Genomic DNA, 19,301 nt, shown 5'->3' with positions numbered 1-19,301 from the left:
GCCCATATTTGAATTCCCGGCCCACCCAGTGAAAAGTATCCAATCCATAAATTGGGCCTTGTGGCTATTGGGCCCAGTAATCACTGACTTCCACGCCAGAAACGTTAAGACTTTTCCCACGAAAGTGGAAACTGGAAACGTCGCCAAGAGTAGTGGGAAATCAGCAAGGCAAGTGGCCAGCAGCATTTGTGCTTTGCTTCTTCCAATGGCTACCTTCTTCCAAAGGCTCGCCAAGGCGGCGCCGATCGCCTTCAACAGCTCGTTTCGAGGTCAATCGAAGTCCAGCTTCCGCATTCCCTTCGGAGCAGTCGCAGCCGTCTCCGGCGGAATCTCCTATCTCTGCTACCATTCCTCGCCGGATTTGGTAATTTCTCCTGCTCATTTCATCTGGGTATTGATCAGATTGTTGATTTATTACTGATACAATGTGGGTTTTAGCTCAGGAATTTTGTGGCCCCAATTGGGTTTTTTAAGAAAGTATAATTTCTCCTGATGGTTTTGAGCGTTTAAAGAAATGGGTGTGTTTGTGATGGTGTTTTTGTTTTCTTTTCGATATTCGATTCTGGGTTTATTTAGTTGTAAACTACAGATAGTATAATTAGGTATTTGAATTTTGTTTGTTCAGGTCTTTGTTGTTGATTAATTGTTTATGTATTTGGATTCTTGTCTAATTAGCTTAGAATGTTTGGAGTAATGGGGATTTTCAAGCTAGTGTAGATTGCGTTTGATGAACTGGTTTCATTTATGGTGTTGCGTTAGTGATGTTCATCGTCGGATAGTAATTAGAAGTTGTGTATGCCTGCATGGTATAACTATGAAAACGAAAAGAGCACAGGATCAGATATCCCGGTGTGTGATCAGAATACCTTTTATTGCTGGTTTACTACTGCAAGATGACCCTTCTGAGCGACATTAACGTTTTCATGGATAATCACTGCTCTATTGGTTTTATAGGTTTCCTAATGCAATAAAAGGTTTTTCATTGTCTTTTCCTGCTCATTATGGTTTGATTTATATTTGCCCGTATAGCAACTTACTTGTCATTAAGGGTTTAGGATTCAGGTTCTTCTTCTGTATTGAGAGTAGGCTTGGCAAACGGGTCATGTCTGTCGTGTTCGTGTCGTTTTCGTGTAACACCTGTTATCTTAACGGGTCCTTAACAGGTCGGGTCACTTTACCCAACAGATAAAGTGACCCGACCCGTTATGACCAGCTATGACCCGTTAAGAAAAATGTTTTTTTTCTTAAATTTGCACATACCACACATTACCACATAAATATTACTTCAAAACATTAAAACACATTTGTCGTTTAAGTACTACATCTACCCTTAAAAATAAGAGCCTAATAAACAAACATCCATACACTACTAATCTATTACAAAATATTAAATGTGCAATGATATGCAAAATGAAAGAGTTTTTGTTTTCAAGGTTGTGAAGTCTTTCTCAAAAGTTTAAACCTTGCCAATGGAACTCAGAGCTTGCATGTTATTCCTTTTACAAAATCCTCAATTTTCATCGATCATCATGACATAAGATTTTGTGGTATCCAATAGTGTAAATATTTTAAATTGAAGATCGAATTCATCTCTGAATTTTGGTTTTTGCGATTTTTTGCGTATGCGATCTTGAAGTATATACAAACAAGTTTGACGGTTAGATCAATGAAATTATTTTCGTAGAATGCGTATCCCATCAAAACGATAGATTCACTAACACTTGGAGTTTATTTATACTTTCATTAAGTATAACATAAGATTTTGTGGTATCTACTAGGGTAAATATTTTAAATTGAAGATCGAATTCATTCATTGTATTCATATAGGGTCAAGGAGTGTAGCTGTAAAAAATCATCAAAATCGGAGTTAAAATAATCGTTAAATCGTGATTTTTCCTTTATAACCGTCGAAAAACTTTGTCCCGTTACTTGATCTCTGAATGTTTGTTTTTTGTGATTTTTGGCTGATGCGATCTCGAAACATATACAAACAAGTTTGACGGTTGGGATCGTTGAAACTAGTTTCGTAGAATGCGTATCTTATCAAAACAATAGATTCACTAACACTTAGAGTTTATTTATACTTTCATTAAACATAACATAAGATTTTGTGGTATCCACTTGTGTAAATATTTTAAATTGAAGATCGAATTCATTCATTGTATTCATATAGGGTCAAGGAGTGTAGTTGTAAAAAATCATCAAAATCGGAGTTAAAATAACCGTTAAATCGTGATTTTTCGTTGATAATCGTCAAAAAGTTTTGGGCCGTTACTTGCTCTCTGAACGTTTGTTTTTTGAAATTTTTGACATATGCGATCTCGAAACATATACAAACATGTTTGACGGTTGGATCGTTGAAACTAGTTTCATATAATGCGTATCCCATCAAAACAATAGATTCACTAACACTTAGAGTTTATTTATACTTTCATTAAGTATAACATAAGATTTTGTGGTATCTACTAGTGTAAATATTTTAAATTGAAGATCGAATTCATTCATGATATTCACATAGGGTCAAGGAGTGTGGCTGTAAAAAATCATCAAAATCGGAGTTAAAATATCCGTTAAATCGTGATTTTTCGTTTATAACCGTGGAAAAGTTTTGTCCCGTTACTTGATCTCTGAATGTTTGGTTTATGTGACCTCAAAGTATATACAAACATTTTTGACGGTTGGATCGTTGAAATTAGTTTCGTAGAATGCGTATCCCATTAAAATGATAGATTGACTAATACTTAAGAGTTTATTCATACTTTCATTAAGTATAACATAAGATTTTGTGGTATCCACTAGTGTAAATATTTTAAATTGAAGATCGAATTCATTTATTGTATTCATATAGGGTCAATGAGTGTAGCTATAAAAAATCATCAAAATCGGAGTTAAAATAATTGTTAAATCGTGATTTTTCCTTTATAACCGTCGAAAAACTTTGTCCCGTTACTTGATCTCTGAATGTTTGTTTTTTGTGATTTTTGGCTGATGCGATCTCGAAGCATATACAAACAAGTTTGACGGTTGGGATAGTTGAAACTAGTTTCGTAGAATGCGTATCCTATCAAAACAATAGATTCACTAACACTTAGAGTTTATTTATACTTTCATTAAACATAACATAAGATTTTGTGGTATCCACTTGTGTAAATATTTTAAATTGAAGATCGAATTCATTTATTGTTTTCATATAAGGTCAAGGAGTGTAGTTGTAAAAAATCATCAAAATCAGAGTTAAAATAACCGTTAAATCGTGATTTTTCGTTGATAATCGTCAAAAAGTATTGGCCCGTTACTTGCTCTCTGAACGTTTGTTTTTTGAAATTTTTGACATATACGATCTCGAAACATATACAAACATGTTTGACGGTTAGATCGTTGAAACTAGTTTCATATAATGCGTATCCTATCAAAACAATAGATTCACTAACACTTAGAGTTTATTTATACTTTCATTAAGTATAACATAAGATTTTGTGTTATCCACTAGTGTAAATATTTTAAATAGAAGATCGAGTTTATTCATGATATTCATATAGAGTTAAGGAGTGTAGCTGTAAAAAATCATCAAAATCGGAGTTAAAATAACCGTTAAATCGTGAGTTTTCGTTTATAACCGTGGAAAAGTTTTGTCCCGTTACTTGATCTCTGAATGTTTGTTTTTTGCGATTTTTTGCTGATGTGATCTCGAAGCATATACAAACAAGTTTAACAATTTTGATCGTTGAAATTAGTTTCAGAGAATTTGTATCTCATCAAAACGATAGATTGACTAATACTTTAGAGTTTATTTATACTTTCATTAAGTATAATATAAGATTTTGTGGTATCCACTTGTGTAATATTTTAAATTGAAGATCGAATTCATTTATTGTATTCATGTAGGGTTAAGGAGTGTAGTTGTAAAAAATCATCAAAATCGGAGTTAAAATAACCGTTAAATCGTGATTTTTCCTTTATAACCGTCGAAAAACTTTGTCCTGTTACTTGATCTCTGAATGTTTGTTTTTTGTGATTTTTTGCTGATGTGATCTCGAAGCAAATACAAACAAGTTTGACGGTTGGGATCGTTGAAATTAGTTTCGGATAATTCGTTTCCCATCAAAATGATAGATTGACTAACACTTAGAGTTTATTTATACTTTAATTAAGTATAACATAAGATTTTGTGGTATTCACTTGTATAAATATTTTAAATTGAAGATCGAATTTATTCATTGTATTCATAAAGGGTCAAGGAGTGTAGCTGTAAAAAATCATCAAAATCGGAGTTAAAATAACCGTTAAATCGTGATTTTTCGTTTATAACCGTTGAAAAGCTTTGTCCTGTTACTTGATCTCTGAATGTTTGTTTTTTGTGATTTTTTGCTGATGTGATCTCAAAGCATATACAAACAAGTTTAACGGTTTTGATCATTGAAATTAGTTTCGGAGAATTTGTATCCCATCAAAATGATAGATTGACTAACACTTAAGAGTTTATTTATACTTTCATTAAGTATAATATAAGATTTTGTGGTATCCACTTGTATAAATATTTTAAATTGAAGATCGAATTTATTCATTGTATTCATATAGGGTCAAGGATTGTAGTTGTAAAAAATCATCAGAATCGGAGTTAAAATAACCGTTAAATCATGATTTTTTGTTTATAACCGTCGAAAAGCTTTGTCCTGTTACTTGATCTCTGAATGTTTGTTTTTTGTGATTTTTTTCTGATGTGATCTCGAAGCATATATAAACAAGTTTGACAGTTGGGATCGTTGAAATTAGTTTCGGATAATTCGTTTCCCATCAAAACTATAGATTGACTAACACTTGAGTTTATTTATACTTTCTTTAAGTATAACATAAGATTTGTGGTATTTACTTGTGTAAATATTTTAAATTGAAGGTCGAATTTATAAATTGTATTCATATAGGGTCAAGGAGTGTAGTTGTGAAAGATCATCAAAATCGGAGTTAAAATAACCGTTAAATCGTGATTTTTCGTTTATAACCGTTAAAAAGCTTTGTCCCGTTGCTTGATCTCTGAATGTTTGTTTTTTGTGATTTTTTGCTGATGTGATCTCAAAGCATATACAAACAAGTTTGATGGTAGGGATCGTTGAAATTAGTTTTGGAGAATTTGTATCCCATAAAAACAATAGATTGACTAACAGTTAGAGTTTATTTATTCTTTCATCAAGTATAACATAAGATTTTGTGGTATCCACTTGTGTAAATATTTTAAATTGAAGATCAAATTCATTCATTGTATTCATATAGGGTCAATGAGTGTAGCTGTAAAAAATCATCAAAATCGAAGTTAAAATAACCGTTAAATTGTGATTTTTCTCTTATAACCGTCGAAAAGTTTTGTCCCGTTACTTGATATCTGAATGTTTGTTATTTGCAACTTTTTGCTGATGTGATCTCGAAGCATATACAAACAAGTTTGACGGTTGGGATCGCTGAAATTAGTTTTGGAGAATTCGTATTCCATCAAGTTCAATGGTGTGTGTGTGTGTGTGTGTGTGTATTTATTAAGTAGATTTAAATCTATTTATTTTGTACGTATAATTGATTGGTATACGGACTAGTACATCACGTGAGTCATTATAAAAATAGTGAGATATGTCAAATACGCAATAAAAAGTTAATAACTTAAAAAAAAAAAAAAAAAAATCTCACCACTTCTATTAATTTTCATTTTTCCCTCTCTTTTTCTTCAAAAAGGACGGCACTGCAGGGAATGGAATGGAATTATCAATTATGGAATCAAATCAATGAATGCATATTAATTAATAATTATTATAGTTTTTATAAAATTTAATTCAAAATTTAATATATATTTATATACATATAATTATTATAGATAGTTAATATTTTAGGGGTATAATTATTATAGTTAATTTAATATATATATATATATATATATATTTATTACAGTTTTTAGGGGTATAAAATTGTTAAATTAATATATATAATTATTACAGTATTTTTTTAGGGTTATAAAATTATTAAAATAATATTCTGCTTATCGTGTATCGTGTTATCCACGTGTATACCCGAATCAACCTGTTATCTTAACAGGTGCTTATCGGGTTACCCGATAACGACCTGATTCATTATCGTGTCGACCCGAACACCTGTTAATTTCGTGTCGTGTCGTATCGGGTTATCGGGTCGTGTCAGGAATTACCAGGCCTAATTGAGAGCTAAGAATCCTTCTTTTTTTTTTTTTTTTTTAACAGGTCTATCTAGATGAAATCAAAGAACAAACTGGCCCAAAAGTGGGTGAGTTTTGATAAGACTAAATATGTAGCTCAAAGCTTTATATCATGAACTAAGTATTGTGTTAACGGATTAGAAACTTAGTATATCAAGCTTAATTTCTGTGAATGCCACACATCCAATTCTTTCACCCTTACATTCATGCTCGGTAAATGTGTTTACTGTGTTTTCAGCACTTAATCCAGACAAATGGGTTGAATTTAAGTTGCAAGATACTGCAAGGGTTAGCCATAATACACAATTATTCAGGTATATCCTCAAGACACACCAGATGCCTTAGAACTATTATTTGAAATAAAATTTATATTGATCAGAAGCACTAGCTCTTCAAATACCTGCAATAATACTAAGATGTCCTGATTTCATGTTCTTGTAGAATGTCTAAACATCAATGTGACTGATTTCTCTTAGTTTTCTCCAAAACTGGCAGGTTTACATTTGATCCGAATGCCAAGTTGGGTATATATGTTGCTTCATGTCTCCTTACGAGGTATACTCTTCTGTTTATAATTACTGTGCTTTGTCTTGAAATTCCTTATTGATATAGTTTTTTGTCCCTGTGATCCTGTAACACTAGGGCTCCATTAGAACAAGATGCTGAAGGGAAACCAAAATATGTCATACGCCCGTAAGTCTTTCTGGCCTCATGTTAAATGCTGTTTTTATTTTCTCCTTATGCCGGGACTTAATTATGTAACTTTGGAAGTCTTTGAATTCTGTATTTCTCTTACCTGCAGCTGTTTGTATGAGTTATTGAATTTACTTTTTGATTTTCAGTCACCTCGTATATTTTCATTTGCATGACTTGTAGTGTTTATTCAGTTTACCTTTATGCTCAGGTATACTCCTATTTCAGATCCAGATGCCAAGGGATACTTTGACTTGTTAATTAAGGTATGCTGTCAATTATATTCACTTATTCGCTTGATTTGGTTAAGTTTCTGAGGATTCATTGACCCTTAGATGCAATTCAAGCTTCTTTCATTTTTGTTGAAACTCTATGCAGGTGTATCCAGAAGGAAAAATGAGCCAGCATTTCGCAAGTTTAAAACCAGGCGACATAGTTGAAATGAAGGGGTAATTTATCCACATTCATAAGCAATAGCAGTGGATATGCTCTAAATCATCTTCTAATCAGGTGTATCTGTTTCTTGCAGGCCCATTGAAAAACTCAGATATACTCCCAACATGAAGAAACATATAGGCATGGTATGAGCTACTTGTATAGAATTCAATATATAATATATAATAATTTTCTCCACCTTTTACGAATATCTCATGGGTTCCATGCATTTGCATCGTCGTTAGCTTTATCAATTATGGTAGTGGTGTTCAGTTCTTTCTTGCATTGTGTGTCTATACACGTGAATACTTACAAAAATTAAGATCATTGGTGTATGATAAATCTGTGTGGTCTCTTTGTCTGAAAGTGCGATTTCATTCTTTGTTACAGATTGCCGGTGGTACAGGTATTACTCCAATGCTTCAGGTTATTGAGGCCATACTGAAAAATCCTGACGACACAACTCAGGTGAGAGATAGCCTATATCATTAGTCTTTACATCACAACATTCACAACTGCGGTCTATCCAATTGAAATCTTGAACTTCTCATTTTAATATGTGTACTTATATACATAATAGAGTAAGTATATTTGTGATATTTAACAATGTCAATTCTATATAATAATCGCTATACGACAGTCTCAGCATATTTTGTAATTGTGTGAAATTGACGATTGATGATGGCCTAGGTGTCACTTCTTTATGCGAATGTCTCCCCTGATGACATACTGCTTAAACAGAAACTCGACATACTTGCAGCTAGCCACCCAAATTTAAAGGTACCATTTGTCTCATCATAAAATACCATCATTGCATCACTCCAAATTTGGATGGTCTCTCTCATGAAACGTGGCTTTATTTTTTGAAACCAAATGCAGGTATTTTACACTGTAGATAATCCAACAAAGAGTTGGATAGGGGGAAAAGGTTACATATCAAAGGACATGGCAGTTAAAGGCTTACCTGCTCCTGGTGAAGATACTCTCATCCTGGTAAGTGTTACATACTGCAGAGGCACTATGTACTTGTCGATATCATCTTCTAGTTCAATTTTCATTAGATCTCATCGATCGACCTGCATTGCTTGTGCAGGTATATGGTCCTCCTGGGATGATGAAACATATATCTGGTGACAGGGCTCAAGACCGATCGCAAGGAGAGGTAAAGAAGGGCAGTATCCTGCTTTTTAATTGCGGTAAAACCATTTAGTCCATTACCGTTTCTATTTCTTTTTTCTCATAACTCTCTGTTTGCTTTGTTGCAGCTCAGTGGCATACTAAAAGAGCTCGGGTACACTGAAGAAATGGTATTTTTGATTCCGCAATGATGATTTCACTTACAAGAAGCACTTACTGGGTTTTATTTCAAATTTGTGTGCAATAAACTGTGTTATTACGAAGCATACACAACTCAAACTCGAATTCCAAATAAATTTGGGAACAATACTGAATAGGACATATTTTGTTATGAAATTTGTTGTGTTGTCCACTCGAGGGGACGAAATGTCATCTCTCTTTCTGCACATCATTGTTTACGGAAAGGAGATAATGTTCGATTCCGAATTGGCAGACAGACAAGGATTTTACGTATCTCTGAAACCGCCTGAGAAGGCGAAGGTTGACTGATGGTCGTTCAGTTACCGGCTTATCAAGAAGGCGCGAATCACTTGGATTGTTTTACCATCACCAACTATACTATTGGTGCTATGAGATATTGTTATCCTAATTCAATCATATAATCATGAGATGTTTGAATCTCATTATCTGGTTATAAATAGACCATAATTCGTTTCTCTTGTAATGAAAATATCGTTACTTTGCAACTTGAAACTTGATTTTCACTTTATTTTGCTGAGATTTTGTTTATTAAGTCAAAATGTGACAGAATGTGCTAATATGGCAGAAATATTGCTTATGTGGCGTGTATTCAAGCAAAAGATAGAAGGGTATTTTGGTAAAGATATCATGTGTTCTTCCTTCTCTTGGATTTACTTCCATTACCATTCGAATTCAACAAAGATTGAGCCCCAAATCCATGGATGCTGATGCTCTCGACTTCACATTGCATCTCAAAAGTGCGACGACCTAAATTCGTCGTTGAGTCTGCTTCTTTGTCTTCAATTTTCTTTCATCGACACTCAAATTTCAACAAATCTAATCCAAAAAACTTTATGTATGTGGAAGGCCATGTCGAATTTCAACAAATTTGACGTGAAACTCTCTTCAAGTGTTCGTATTGGTTACCTACTTATATCTTAATGGGACTCAGAAAGTAATATTTTTAAGTGTTTGTATTTGTTAGATACTTGTATCTTAACAGGACTCATAAAACACATGGATTATCAGTACTTTCCACGAGAGGAAAGGTTTCTTTTTTCACATTGAGGCACCGGTCCACTGGAAATTGAGAGCACATCAGGCCTTAAGCTTCGACCTATGTCTCATAACTTCATCAGTCAAGGCCCATATTTGAATTCCCGGCCCACCCAGTGAAAAGTATCCAATCCATAAATTGGGCCTTGTGGCTATTGGGCCCAGTAATCACTGACTTCCACGCCAGAAACGTTAAGACTTTTCCCACGAAAGTGGAAACTGGAAACGTCGCCAAGAGTAGTGGGAAATCAGCAAGGCAAGTGGCCAGCAGCATTTGTGCTTTGCTTCTTCCAATGGCTACCTTCTTCCAAAGGCTCGCCAAGGCGGCGCCGATCGCCTTCAACAGCTCGTTTCGAGGTCAATCGAAGTCCAGCTTCCGCATTCCCTTCGGAGCAGTCGCAGCCGTCTCCGGCGGAATCTCCTATCTCTGCTACCATTCCTCGCCGGATTTGGTAATTTCTCCTGCTCATTTCATCTGGGTATTGATCAGATTGTTGATTTATTACTGATACAATGTGGGTTTTAGCTCAGGAATTTTGTGGCCCCAATTGGGTTTTTTAAGAAAGTATAATTTCTCCTGATGGTTTTGAGCGTTTAAAGAAATGGGTGTGTTTGTGATGGTGTTTTTGTTTTCTTTTCGATATTCGATTCTGGGTTTATTTAGTTGTAAACTACAGATAGTATAATTAGGTATTTGAATTTTGTTTGTTCAGGTCTTTGTTGTTGATTAATTGTTTATGTATTTGGATTCTTGTCTAATTAGCTTAGAATGTTTGGAGTAATGGGGATTTTCAAGCTAGTGTAGATTGCGTTTGATGAACTGGTTTCATTTATGGTGTTGCGTTAGTGATGTTCATCGTCGGATAGTAATTAGAAGTTGTGTATGCCTGCATGGTATAACTATGAAAACGAAAAGAGCACAGGATCAGATATCCCGGTGTGTGATCAGAATACCTTTTATTGCTGGTTTACTACTGCAAGATGACCCTTCTGAGCGACATTAACGTTTTCATGGATAATCACTGCTCTATTGGTTTTATAGGTTTCCTAATGCAATAAAAGGTTTTTCATTGTCTTTTCCTGCTCATTATGGTTTGATTTATATTTGCCCGTATAGCAACTTACTTGTCATTAAGGGTTTAGGATTCAGGTTCTTCTTCTGTATTGAGAGTAGGCTTGGCAAACGGGTCATGTCTGTCGTGTTCGTGTCGTTTTCGTGTAACACCTGTTATCTTAACGGGTCCTTAACAGGTCGGGTCACTTTACCCAACAGATAAAGTGACCCGACCCGTTATGACCAGCTATGACCCGTTAAGAAAAATGTTTTTTTTCTTAAATTTGCACATACCACACATTACCACATAAATATTACTTCAAAACATTAAAACACATTTGTCGTTTAAGTACTACATCTACCCTTAAAAATAAGAGCCTAATAAACAAACATCCATACACTACTAATCTATTACAAAATATTAAATGTGCAATGATATGCAAAATGAAAGAGTTTTTGTTTTCAAGGTTGTGAAGTCTTTCTCAAAAGTTTAAACCTTGCCAATGGAACTCAGAGCTTGCATGTTATTCCTTTTACAAAATCCTCAATTTTCATCGATCATCATGACATAAGATTTTGTGGTATCCAATAGTGTAAATATTTTAAATTGAAGATCGAATTCATCTCTGAATTTTGGTTTTTGCGATTTTTTGCGTATGCGATCTTGAAGTATATACAAACAAGTTTGACGGTTAGATCAATGAAATTATTTTCGTAGAATGCGTATCCCATCAAAACGATAGATTCACTAACACTTGGAGTTTATTTATACTTTCATTAAGTATAACATAAGATTTTGTGGTATCTACTAGGGTAAATATTTTAAATTGAAGATCGAATTCATTCATTGTATTCATATAGGGTCAAGGAGTGTAGCTGTAAAAAATCATCAAAATCGGAGTTAAAATAATCGTTAAATCGTGATTTTTCCTTTATAACCGTCGAAAAACTTTGTCCCGTTACTTGATCTCTGAATGTTTGTTTTTTGTGATTTTTGGCTGATGCGATCTCGAAACATATACAAACAAGTTTGACGGTTGGGATCGTTGAAACTAGTTTCGTAGAATGCGTATCTTATCAAAACAATAGATTCACTAACACTTAGAGTTTATTTATACTTTCATTAAACATAACATAAGATTTTGTGGTATCCACTTGTGTAAATATTTTAAATTGAAGATCGAATTCATTCATTGTATTCATATAGGGTCAAGGAGTGTAGTTGTAAAAAATCATCAAAATCGGAGTTAAAATAACCGTTAAATCGTGATTTTTCGTTGATAATCGTCAAAAAGTTTTGGGCCGTTACTTGCTCTCTGAACGTTTGTTTTTTGAAATTTTTGACATATGCGATCTCGAAACATATACAAACATGTTTGACGGTTGGATCGTTGAAACTAGTTTCATATAATGCGTATCCCATCAAAACAATAGATTCACTAACACTTAGAGTTTATTTATACTTTCATTAAGTATAACATAAGATTTTGTGGTATCTACTAGTGTAAATATTTTAAATTGAAGATCGAATTCATTCATGATATTCACATAGGGTCAAGGAGTGTGGCTGTAAAAAATCATCAAAATCGGAGTTAAAATATCCGTTAAATCGTGATTTTTCGTTTATAACCGTGGAAAAGTTTTGTCCCGTTACTTGATCTCTGAATGTTTGGTTTATGTGACCTCAAAGTATATACAAACATTTTTGACGGTTGGATCGTTGAAATTAGTTTCGTAGAATGCGTATCCCATTAAAATGATAGATTGACTAATACTTAAGAGTTTATTCATACTTTCATTAAGTATAACATAAGATTTTGTGGTATCCACTAGTGTAAATATTTTAAATTGAAGATCGAATTCATTTATTGTATTCATATAGGGTCAATGAGTGTAGCTATAAAAAATCATCAAAATCGGAGTTAAAATAATTGTTAAATCGTGATTTTTCCTTTATAACCGTCGAAAAACTTTGTCCCGTTACTTGATCTCTGAATGTTTGTTTTTTGTGATTTTTGGCTGATGCGATCTCGAAGCATATACAAACAAGTTTGACGGTTGGGATAGTTGAAACTAGTTTCGTAGAATGCGTATCCTATCAAAACAATAGATTCACTAACACTTAGAGTTTATTTATACTTTCATTAAACATAACATAAGATTTTGTGGTATCCACTTGTGTAAATATTTTAAATTGAAGATCGAATTCATTTATTGTTTTCATATAAGGTCAAGGAGTGTAGTTGTAAAAAATCATCAAAATCAGAGTTAAAATAACCGTTAAATCGTGATTTTTCGTTGATAATCGTCAAAAAGTATTGGCCCGTTACTTGCTCTCTGAACGTTTGTTTTTTGAAATTTTTGACATATACGATCTCGAAACATATACAAACATGTTTGACGGTTAGATCGTTGAAACTAGTTTCATATAATGCGTATCCTATCAAAACAATAGATTCACTAACACTTAGAGTTTATTTATACTTTCATTAAGTATAACATAAGATTTTGTGTTATCCACTAGTGTAAATATTTTAAATAGAAGATCGAGTTTATTCATGATATTCATATAGAGTTAAGGAGTGTAGCTGTAAAAAATCATCAAAATCGGAGTTAAAATAACCGTTAAATCGTGAGTTTTCGTTTATAACCGTGGAAAAGTTTTGTCCCGTTACTTGATCTCTGAATGTTTGTTTTTTGCGATTTTTTGCTGATGTGATCTCGAAGCATATACAAACAAGTTTAACAATTTTGATCGTTGAAATTAGTTTCAGAGAATTTGTATCTCATCAAAACGATAGATTGACTAATACTTTAGAGTTTATTTATACTTTCATTAAGTATAATATAAGATTTTGTGGTATCCACTTGTGTAATATTTTAAATTGAAGATCGAATTCATTTATTGTATTCATGTAGGGTTAAGGAGTGTAGTTGTAAAAAATCATCAAAATCGGAGTTAAAATAACCGTTAAATCGTGATTTTTCCTTTATAACCGTCGAAAAACTTTGTCCTGTTACTTGATCTCTGAATGTTTGTTTTTTGTGATTTTTTGCTGATGTGATCTCGAAGCAAATACAAACAAGTTTGACGGTTGGGATCGTTGAAATTAGTTTCGGATAATTCGTTTCCCATCAAAATGATAGATTGACTAACACTTAGAGTTTATTTATACTTTAATTAAGTATAACATAAGATTTTGTGGTATTCACTTGTATAAATATTTTAAATTGAAGATCGAATTTATTCATTGTATTCATAAAGGGTCAAGGAGTGTAGCTGTAAAAAATCATCAAAATCGGAGTTAAAATAACCGTTAAATCGTGATTTTTCGTTTATAACCGTTGAAAAGCTTTGTCCTGTTACTTGATCTCTGAATGTTTGTTTTTTGTGATTTTTTGCTGATGTGATCTCAAAGCATATACAAACAAGTTTAACGGTTTTGATCATTGAAATTAGTTTCGGAGAATTTGTATCCCATCAAAATGATAGATTGACTAACACTTAAGAGTTTATTTATACTTTCATTAAGTATAATATAAGATTTTGTGGTATCCACTTGTATAAATATTTTAAATTGAAGATCGAATTTATTCATTGTATTCATATAGGGTCAAGGATTGTAGTTGTAAAAAATCATCAGAATCGGAGTTAAAATAACCGTTAAATCATGATTTTTTGTTTATAACCGTCGAAAAGCTTTGTCCTGTTACTTGATCTCTGAATGTTTGTTTTTTGTGATTTTTTTCTGATGTGATCTCGAAGCATATATAAACAAGTTTGACAGTTGGGATCGTTGAAATTAGTTTCGGATAATTCGTTTCCCATCAAAACTATAGATTGACTAACACTTGAGTTTATTTATACTTTCTTTAAGTATAACATAAGATTTGTGGTATTTACTTGTGTAAATATTTTAAATTGAAGGTCGAATTTATAAATTGTATTCATATAGGGTCAAGGAGTGTAGTTGTGAAAGATCATCAAAATCGGAGTTAAAATAACCGTTAAATCGTGATTTTTCGTTTATAACCGTTAAAAAGCTTTGTCCCGTTGCTTGATCTCTGAATGTTTGTTTTTTGTGATTTTTTGCTGATGTGATCTCAAAGCATATACAAACAAGTTTGATGGTAGGGATCGTTGAAATTAGTTTTGGAGAATTTGTATCCCATAAAAACAATAGATTGACTAACAGTTAGAGTTTATTTATTCTTTCATCAAGTATAACATAAGATTTTGTGGTATCCACTTGTGTAAATATTTTAAATTGAAGATCAAATTCATTCATTGTATTCATATAGGGTCAATGAGTGTAGCTGTAAAAAATCATCAAAATCGAAGTTAAAATAACCGTTAAATTGTGATTTTTCTCTTATAACCGTCGAAAAGTTTTGTCCCGTTACTTGATATCTGAATGTTTGTTATTTGCAACTTTTTGCTGATGTGATCTCGAAGCATATACAAACAAGTTTGACGGTTGGGATCGCTGAAATTAGTTTTGGAGAATTCGTATTCCATCAAGTTCAATGGTGTGTGTGTGTGTGTATTTATTAAGTAGATTTAAATCTATTTATTTTGTACGTATAATTGATTGGTATACGGACTAGTACATCACGTGAGTCATTATAAAAATAGTGAGATATGTCAAATACGCAATAAAAAGTTAATAACTTAAAAAAAAAAAAAAAAAATCTCACCACTTCTATTAATTTTCATTTTTCCCTCTCTTTTTCTTCAAAAAGGACGGCACTGCAGGGAATGGAATGGAATTATCAATTATGGAATCAAATCAATGAATGCATATTAATTAATAATTATTATAGTTTTTATAAAATTTAATTCAAAATTTAATATATATTTATATACATATAATTATTATAGATAGTTAATATTTTAGGGGTATAATTATTATAGTTAATTTAATATATATATATATATATATATATTTATTACAGTTTTTAGGGGTATAAAATTGTTAAATTAATATATATAATTATTACAGTATTTTTTTAGGGTTATAAAATTATTAAAATAATATTCTGCTTATCGTGTATCGTGTTATCCACGTGTATACCCGAATCAACCTGTTATCTTAACAGGTGCTTATCGGGTTACCCGATAACGACCTGATTCATTATCGTGTCGACCCGAACACCTGTTAATTTCGTGTCGTGTCGTATCGGGTTATCGGGTCGTGTCAGGAATTACCAGGCCTAATTGAGAGCTAAGAATCCTTCTTTTTTTTTTTTTTTTTTAACAGGTCTATCTAGATGAAATCAAAGAACAAACTGGCCCAAAAGTGGGTGAGTTTTGATAAGACTAAATATGTAGCTCAAAGCTTTATATCATGAACTAAGTATTGTGTTAACGGATTAGAAACTTAGTATATCAAGCTTAATTTCTGTGAATGCCACACATCCAATTCTTTCACCCTTACATTCATGCTCGGTAAATGTGTTTACTGTGTTTTCAGCACTTAATCCAGACAAATGGGTTGAATTTAAGTTGCAAGATACTGCAAGGGTTAGCCATAATACACAATTATTCAGGTATATCCTCAAGACACACCAGATGCCTTAGAACTATTATTTGAAATAAAATTTATATTGATCAGAAGCACTAGCTCTTCAAATACCTGCAATAATACTAAGATGTCCTGATTTCATGTTCTTGTAGAATGTCTAAACATCAATGTGACTGATTTCTCTTAGTTTTCTCCAAAACTGGCAGGTTTACATTTGATCCGAATGCCAAGTTGGGTATATATGTTGCTTCATGTCTCCTTACGAGGTATACTCTTCTGTTTATAATTACTGTGCTTTGTCTTGAAATTCCTTATTGATATAGTTTTTTGTCCCTGTGATCCTGTAACACTAGGGCTCCATTAGAACAAGATGCTGAAGGGAAACCAAAATATGTCATACGCCCGTAAGTCTTTCTGGCCTCATGTTAAATGCTGTTTTTATTTTCTCCTTATGCCGGGACTTAATTATGTAACTTTGGAAGTCTTTGAATTCTGTATTTCTCTTACCTGCAGCTGTTTGTATGAGTTATTGAATTTACTTTTTGATTTTCAGTCACCTCGTATATTTTCATTTGCATGACTTGTAGTGTTTATTCAGTTTACCTTTATGCTCAGGTATACTCCTATTTCAGATCCAGATGCCAAGGGATACTTTGACTTGTTAATTAAGGTATGCTGTCAATTATATTCACTTATTCGCTTGATTTGGTTAAGTTTCTGAGGATTCATTGACCCTTAGATGCAATTCAAGCTTCTTTCATTTTTGTTGAAACTCTATGCAGGTGTATCCAGAAGGAAAAATGAGCCAGCATTTCGCAAGTTTAAAACCAGGCGACATAGTTGAAATGAAGGGGTAATTTATCCACATTCACAAGCAATAGCAGTGGATATGCTCTAAATCATCTTCTAATCAGGTGTATCCGTTTCTTGCAGGCCCATTGAAAAACTCAGATATACTCCCAACATGAAGAAACATATAGGCATGGTATGAGCTACTTGTATAGAATTCAATATATAATATATAATAATTTTCTCCACCTTTTACGAATATCTCATGGGTTCCATGCATTTGCATCGTCGTTAGCTTTATCAATTATGGTAGTGGTGTTCAGTTCTTTCTTGCATTGTGTGTCTATACACGTGAATACTTACAAAAATTAAGATCATTGGTGTATGATAAATCTGTGTGGTCTCTTTGTCTGAAAGTGCGATTTCATTCTTTGTTACAGATTGCCGGTGGTACAGGTATTACTCCAATGCTTCAGGTTATTGAGGCCATACTGAAAAATCCTGACGACACAACTCAGGTGAGAGATAGCCTATATCATTAGTCTTTACATCACAACATTCACAACTGCGGTCTATCCAATTGAAATCTTGAACTTCTCATTTTAATATGTGTACTTATATACATAATAGAGTAAGTATATTTGTGATATTTAACAATGTCAATTCTATATAATAATCGCTATACGACAGTCTCAGCATATTTTGTAATTGTGTGAAATTGACGATTGATGATGGCCTAGGTGTCACTTCTTTATGCGAATGTCTCCCCTGATGACATACTGCTTAAACAGAAACTCGACATACTTGCAGCTAGCCACCCAAATTTAAAGGTACCATTTGTCTCATCATAAAATACCATCATTGCATCACTCCAAATTTGGATGGTCTCTCTCATGAAACGTGGCTTTATTTTTTGAAACCAAATGCAGGTATTTTACACTGTAGATAATCCAACAAAGAGTTGGATAGGGGGAAAAGGTTACATATCAAAGGACATGGCAGTTAAAGGCTTACCTGCTCCTGGTGAAGATACTCTCATCCTGGTAAGTGTTACATACTGCAGAGGCACTATGTACTTGTCGATATCATCTTCTAGTTCAATTTTCATTAGATCTCATCGATCGACCTGCATTGCTTGTGCAGGTATATGGTCCTCCTGGGATGATGAAACATATATCTGGTGACAGGGCTCAAGACCGATCGCAAGGAGAGGTAAAGAAGGGCAGTATCCTGCTTTTTAATTGCGGTAAAACCATTTAGTCCATTACCGTTTCTATTTCTTTTTTCTCATAACTCTCTGTTTGCTTTGTTGCAGCTCAGTGGCATACTAAAAGAGCTCGGGTACACTGAAGAAATGGTATTTTTGATTCCGCAATGATGATTTCACTTACAAGAAGCACTTACTGGGTTTTATTTCAAATTTGTGTGCAATAAACTGTGTTATTACGAAGCATACACAACTCAAACTCGAATTCCAAATAAATTTGGGAACAATACTGAATAGGACATATTTTGTTATGAAATTTGTTGTGTTGTCCACTCGAGGGGACGAAATGTCATCTCTCTTTCTGCACATCATTGTTTACGGAAAGGAGATAATGTTCGATTCCGAATTGGCAGACAGACAAGGATTTTACGTATCTCTGAAACCGCCTGAGAAGGCGAAGGTTGACTGATGGTCGTTCAGTTACCGGCTTATCAAGAAGGCGCGAATCACTTGGATTGTTTTACCATCACCAACTATACTATTGGTGCTATGAGATATTGTTATCCTAATTCAATCATATAATCATGAGATGTTTGAATCTCATTATCTGGTTATAAATAGACCATAATTCGTTTCTCTTGTAATGAAAATATCGTTACTTTGCAACTTGAAACTTGATTTTCACTTTATTTTGCTGAGATTTTGTTTATTAAGTCAAAATGTGACAGAATGTGCTAATATGGCAGAAATATTGCTTATGTGGCGTGTATTCAAGCAAAAGATAGAAGGGTATTTTGGTAAAGATATCATGTGTTCTTCCTTCTCTTGGATTTACTTCCATTACCATTCGAATTCAACAAAGATTGAGCCCCAAATCCATGGATGCTGATGCTCTCGACTTCACATTGCATCTCAAAAGTGCGACGACCTAAATTCGTCGTTGAGTCTGCTTCTTTGTCTTCAATTTTCTTTCATCGACACTCAAATTTCAACAAATCTAATCCAAAAAACTTT

General features: G+C 33.2%; 2 protein-coding genes across 2 annotated transcripts; both read left to right on the top strand.

Moving 5' to 3' along the window:
• The first annotated feature begins 137 nt into the window (after window positions 1–137).
• Window positions 138–8,667, top strand: LOC137746905 (NADH-cytochrome b5 reductase-like protein). The gene is made up of 13 exons (XM_068486918.1): window positions 138–364; window positions 6,237–6,279; window positions 6,450–6,525; window positions 6,707–6,766; window positions 6,854–6,904; window positions 7,116–7,170; window positions 7,283–7,353; window positions 7,434–7,485; window positions 7,730–7,807; window positions 8,030–8,119; window positions 8,219–8,338; window positions 8,433–8,501; window positions 8,605–8,667. Exons 1-13 carry the CDS (start codon window positions 206–208, stop codon window positions 8,665–8,667), a joined length of 987 nt encoding a protein of 328 aa, XP_068343019.1. The 5' UTR covers window positions 138–205.
• Window positions 8,668–9,937: 1,270 nt separating this feature from the next.
• On the top strand, window positions 9,938–18,458 carry LOC137746902 (NADH-cytochrome b5 reductase-like protein). The gene is made up of 13 exons (XM_068486917.1): window positions 9,938–10,164; window positions 16,028–16,070; window positions 16,241–16,316; window positions 16,498–16,557; window positions 16,645–16,695; window positions 16,907–16,961; window positions 17,074–17,144; window positions 17,225–17,276; window positions 17,521–17,598; window positions 17,821–17,910; window positions 18,010–18,129; window positions 18,224–18,292; window positions 18,396–18,458. The coding sequence occupies exons 1-13, from the start codon at window positions 10,006–10,008 to the stop codon at window positions 18,456–18,458; spliced, it is 987 nt and encodes a 328-aa protein (XP_068343018.1). The 5' UTR covers window positions 9,938–10,005.
• Window positions 18,459–19,301: the final 843 nt, after the last annotated feature.

Source organism: Pyrus communis, chromosome 10, assembly GCF_963583255.1.
Source record: "Pyrus communis chromosome 10, drPyrComm1.1, whole genome shotgun sequence".
Lineage (NCBI taxonomy): Eukaryota > Viridiplantae > Streptophyta > Magnoliopsida > Rosales > Rosaceae > Pyrus > Pyrus communis.
The sequence above is the reverse complement of the archived record's forward strand: the minus strand, read 5'-3'. Positions and strand labels throughout refer to the sequence as shown.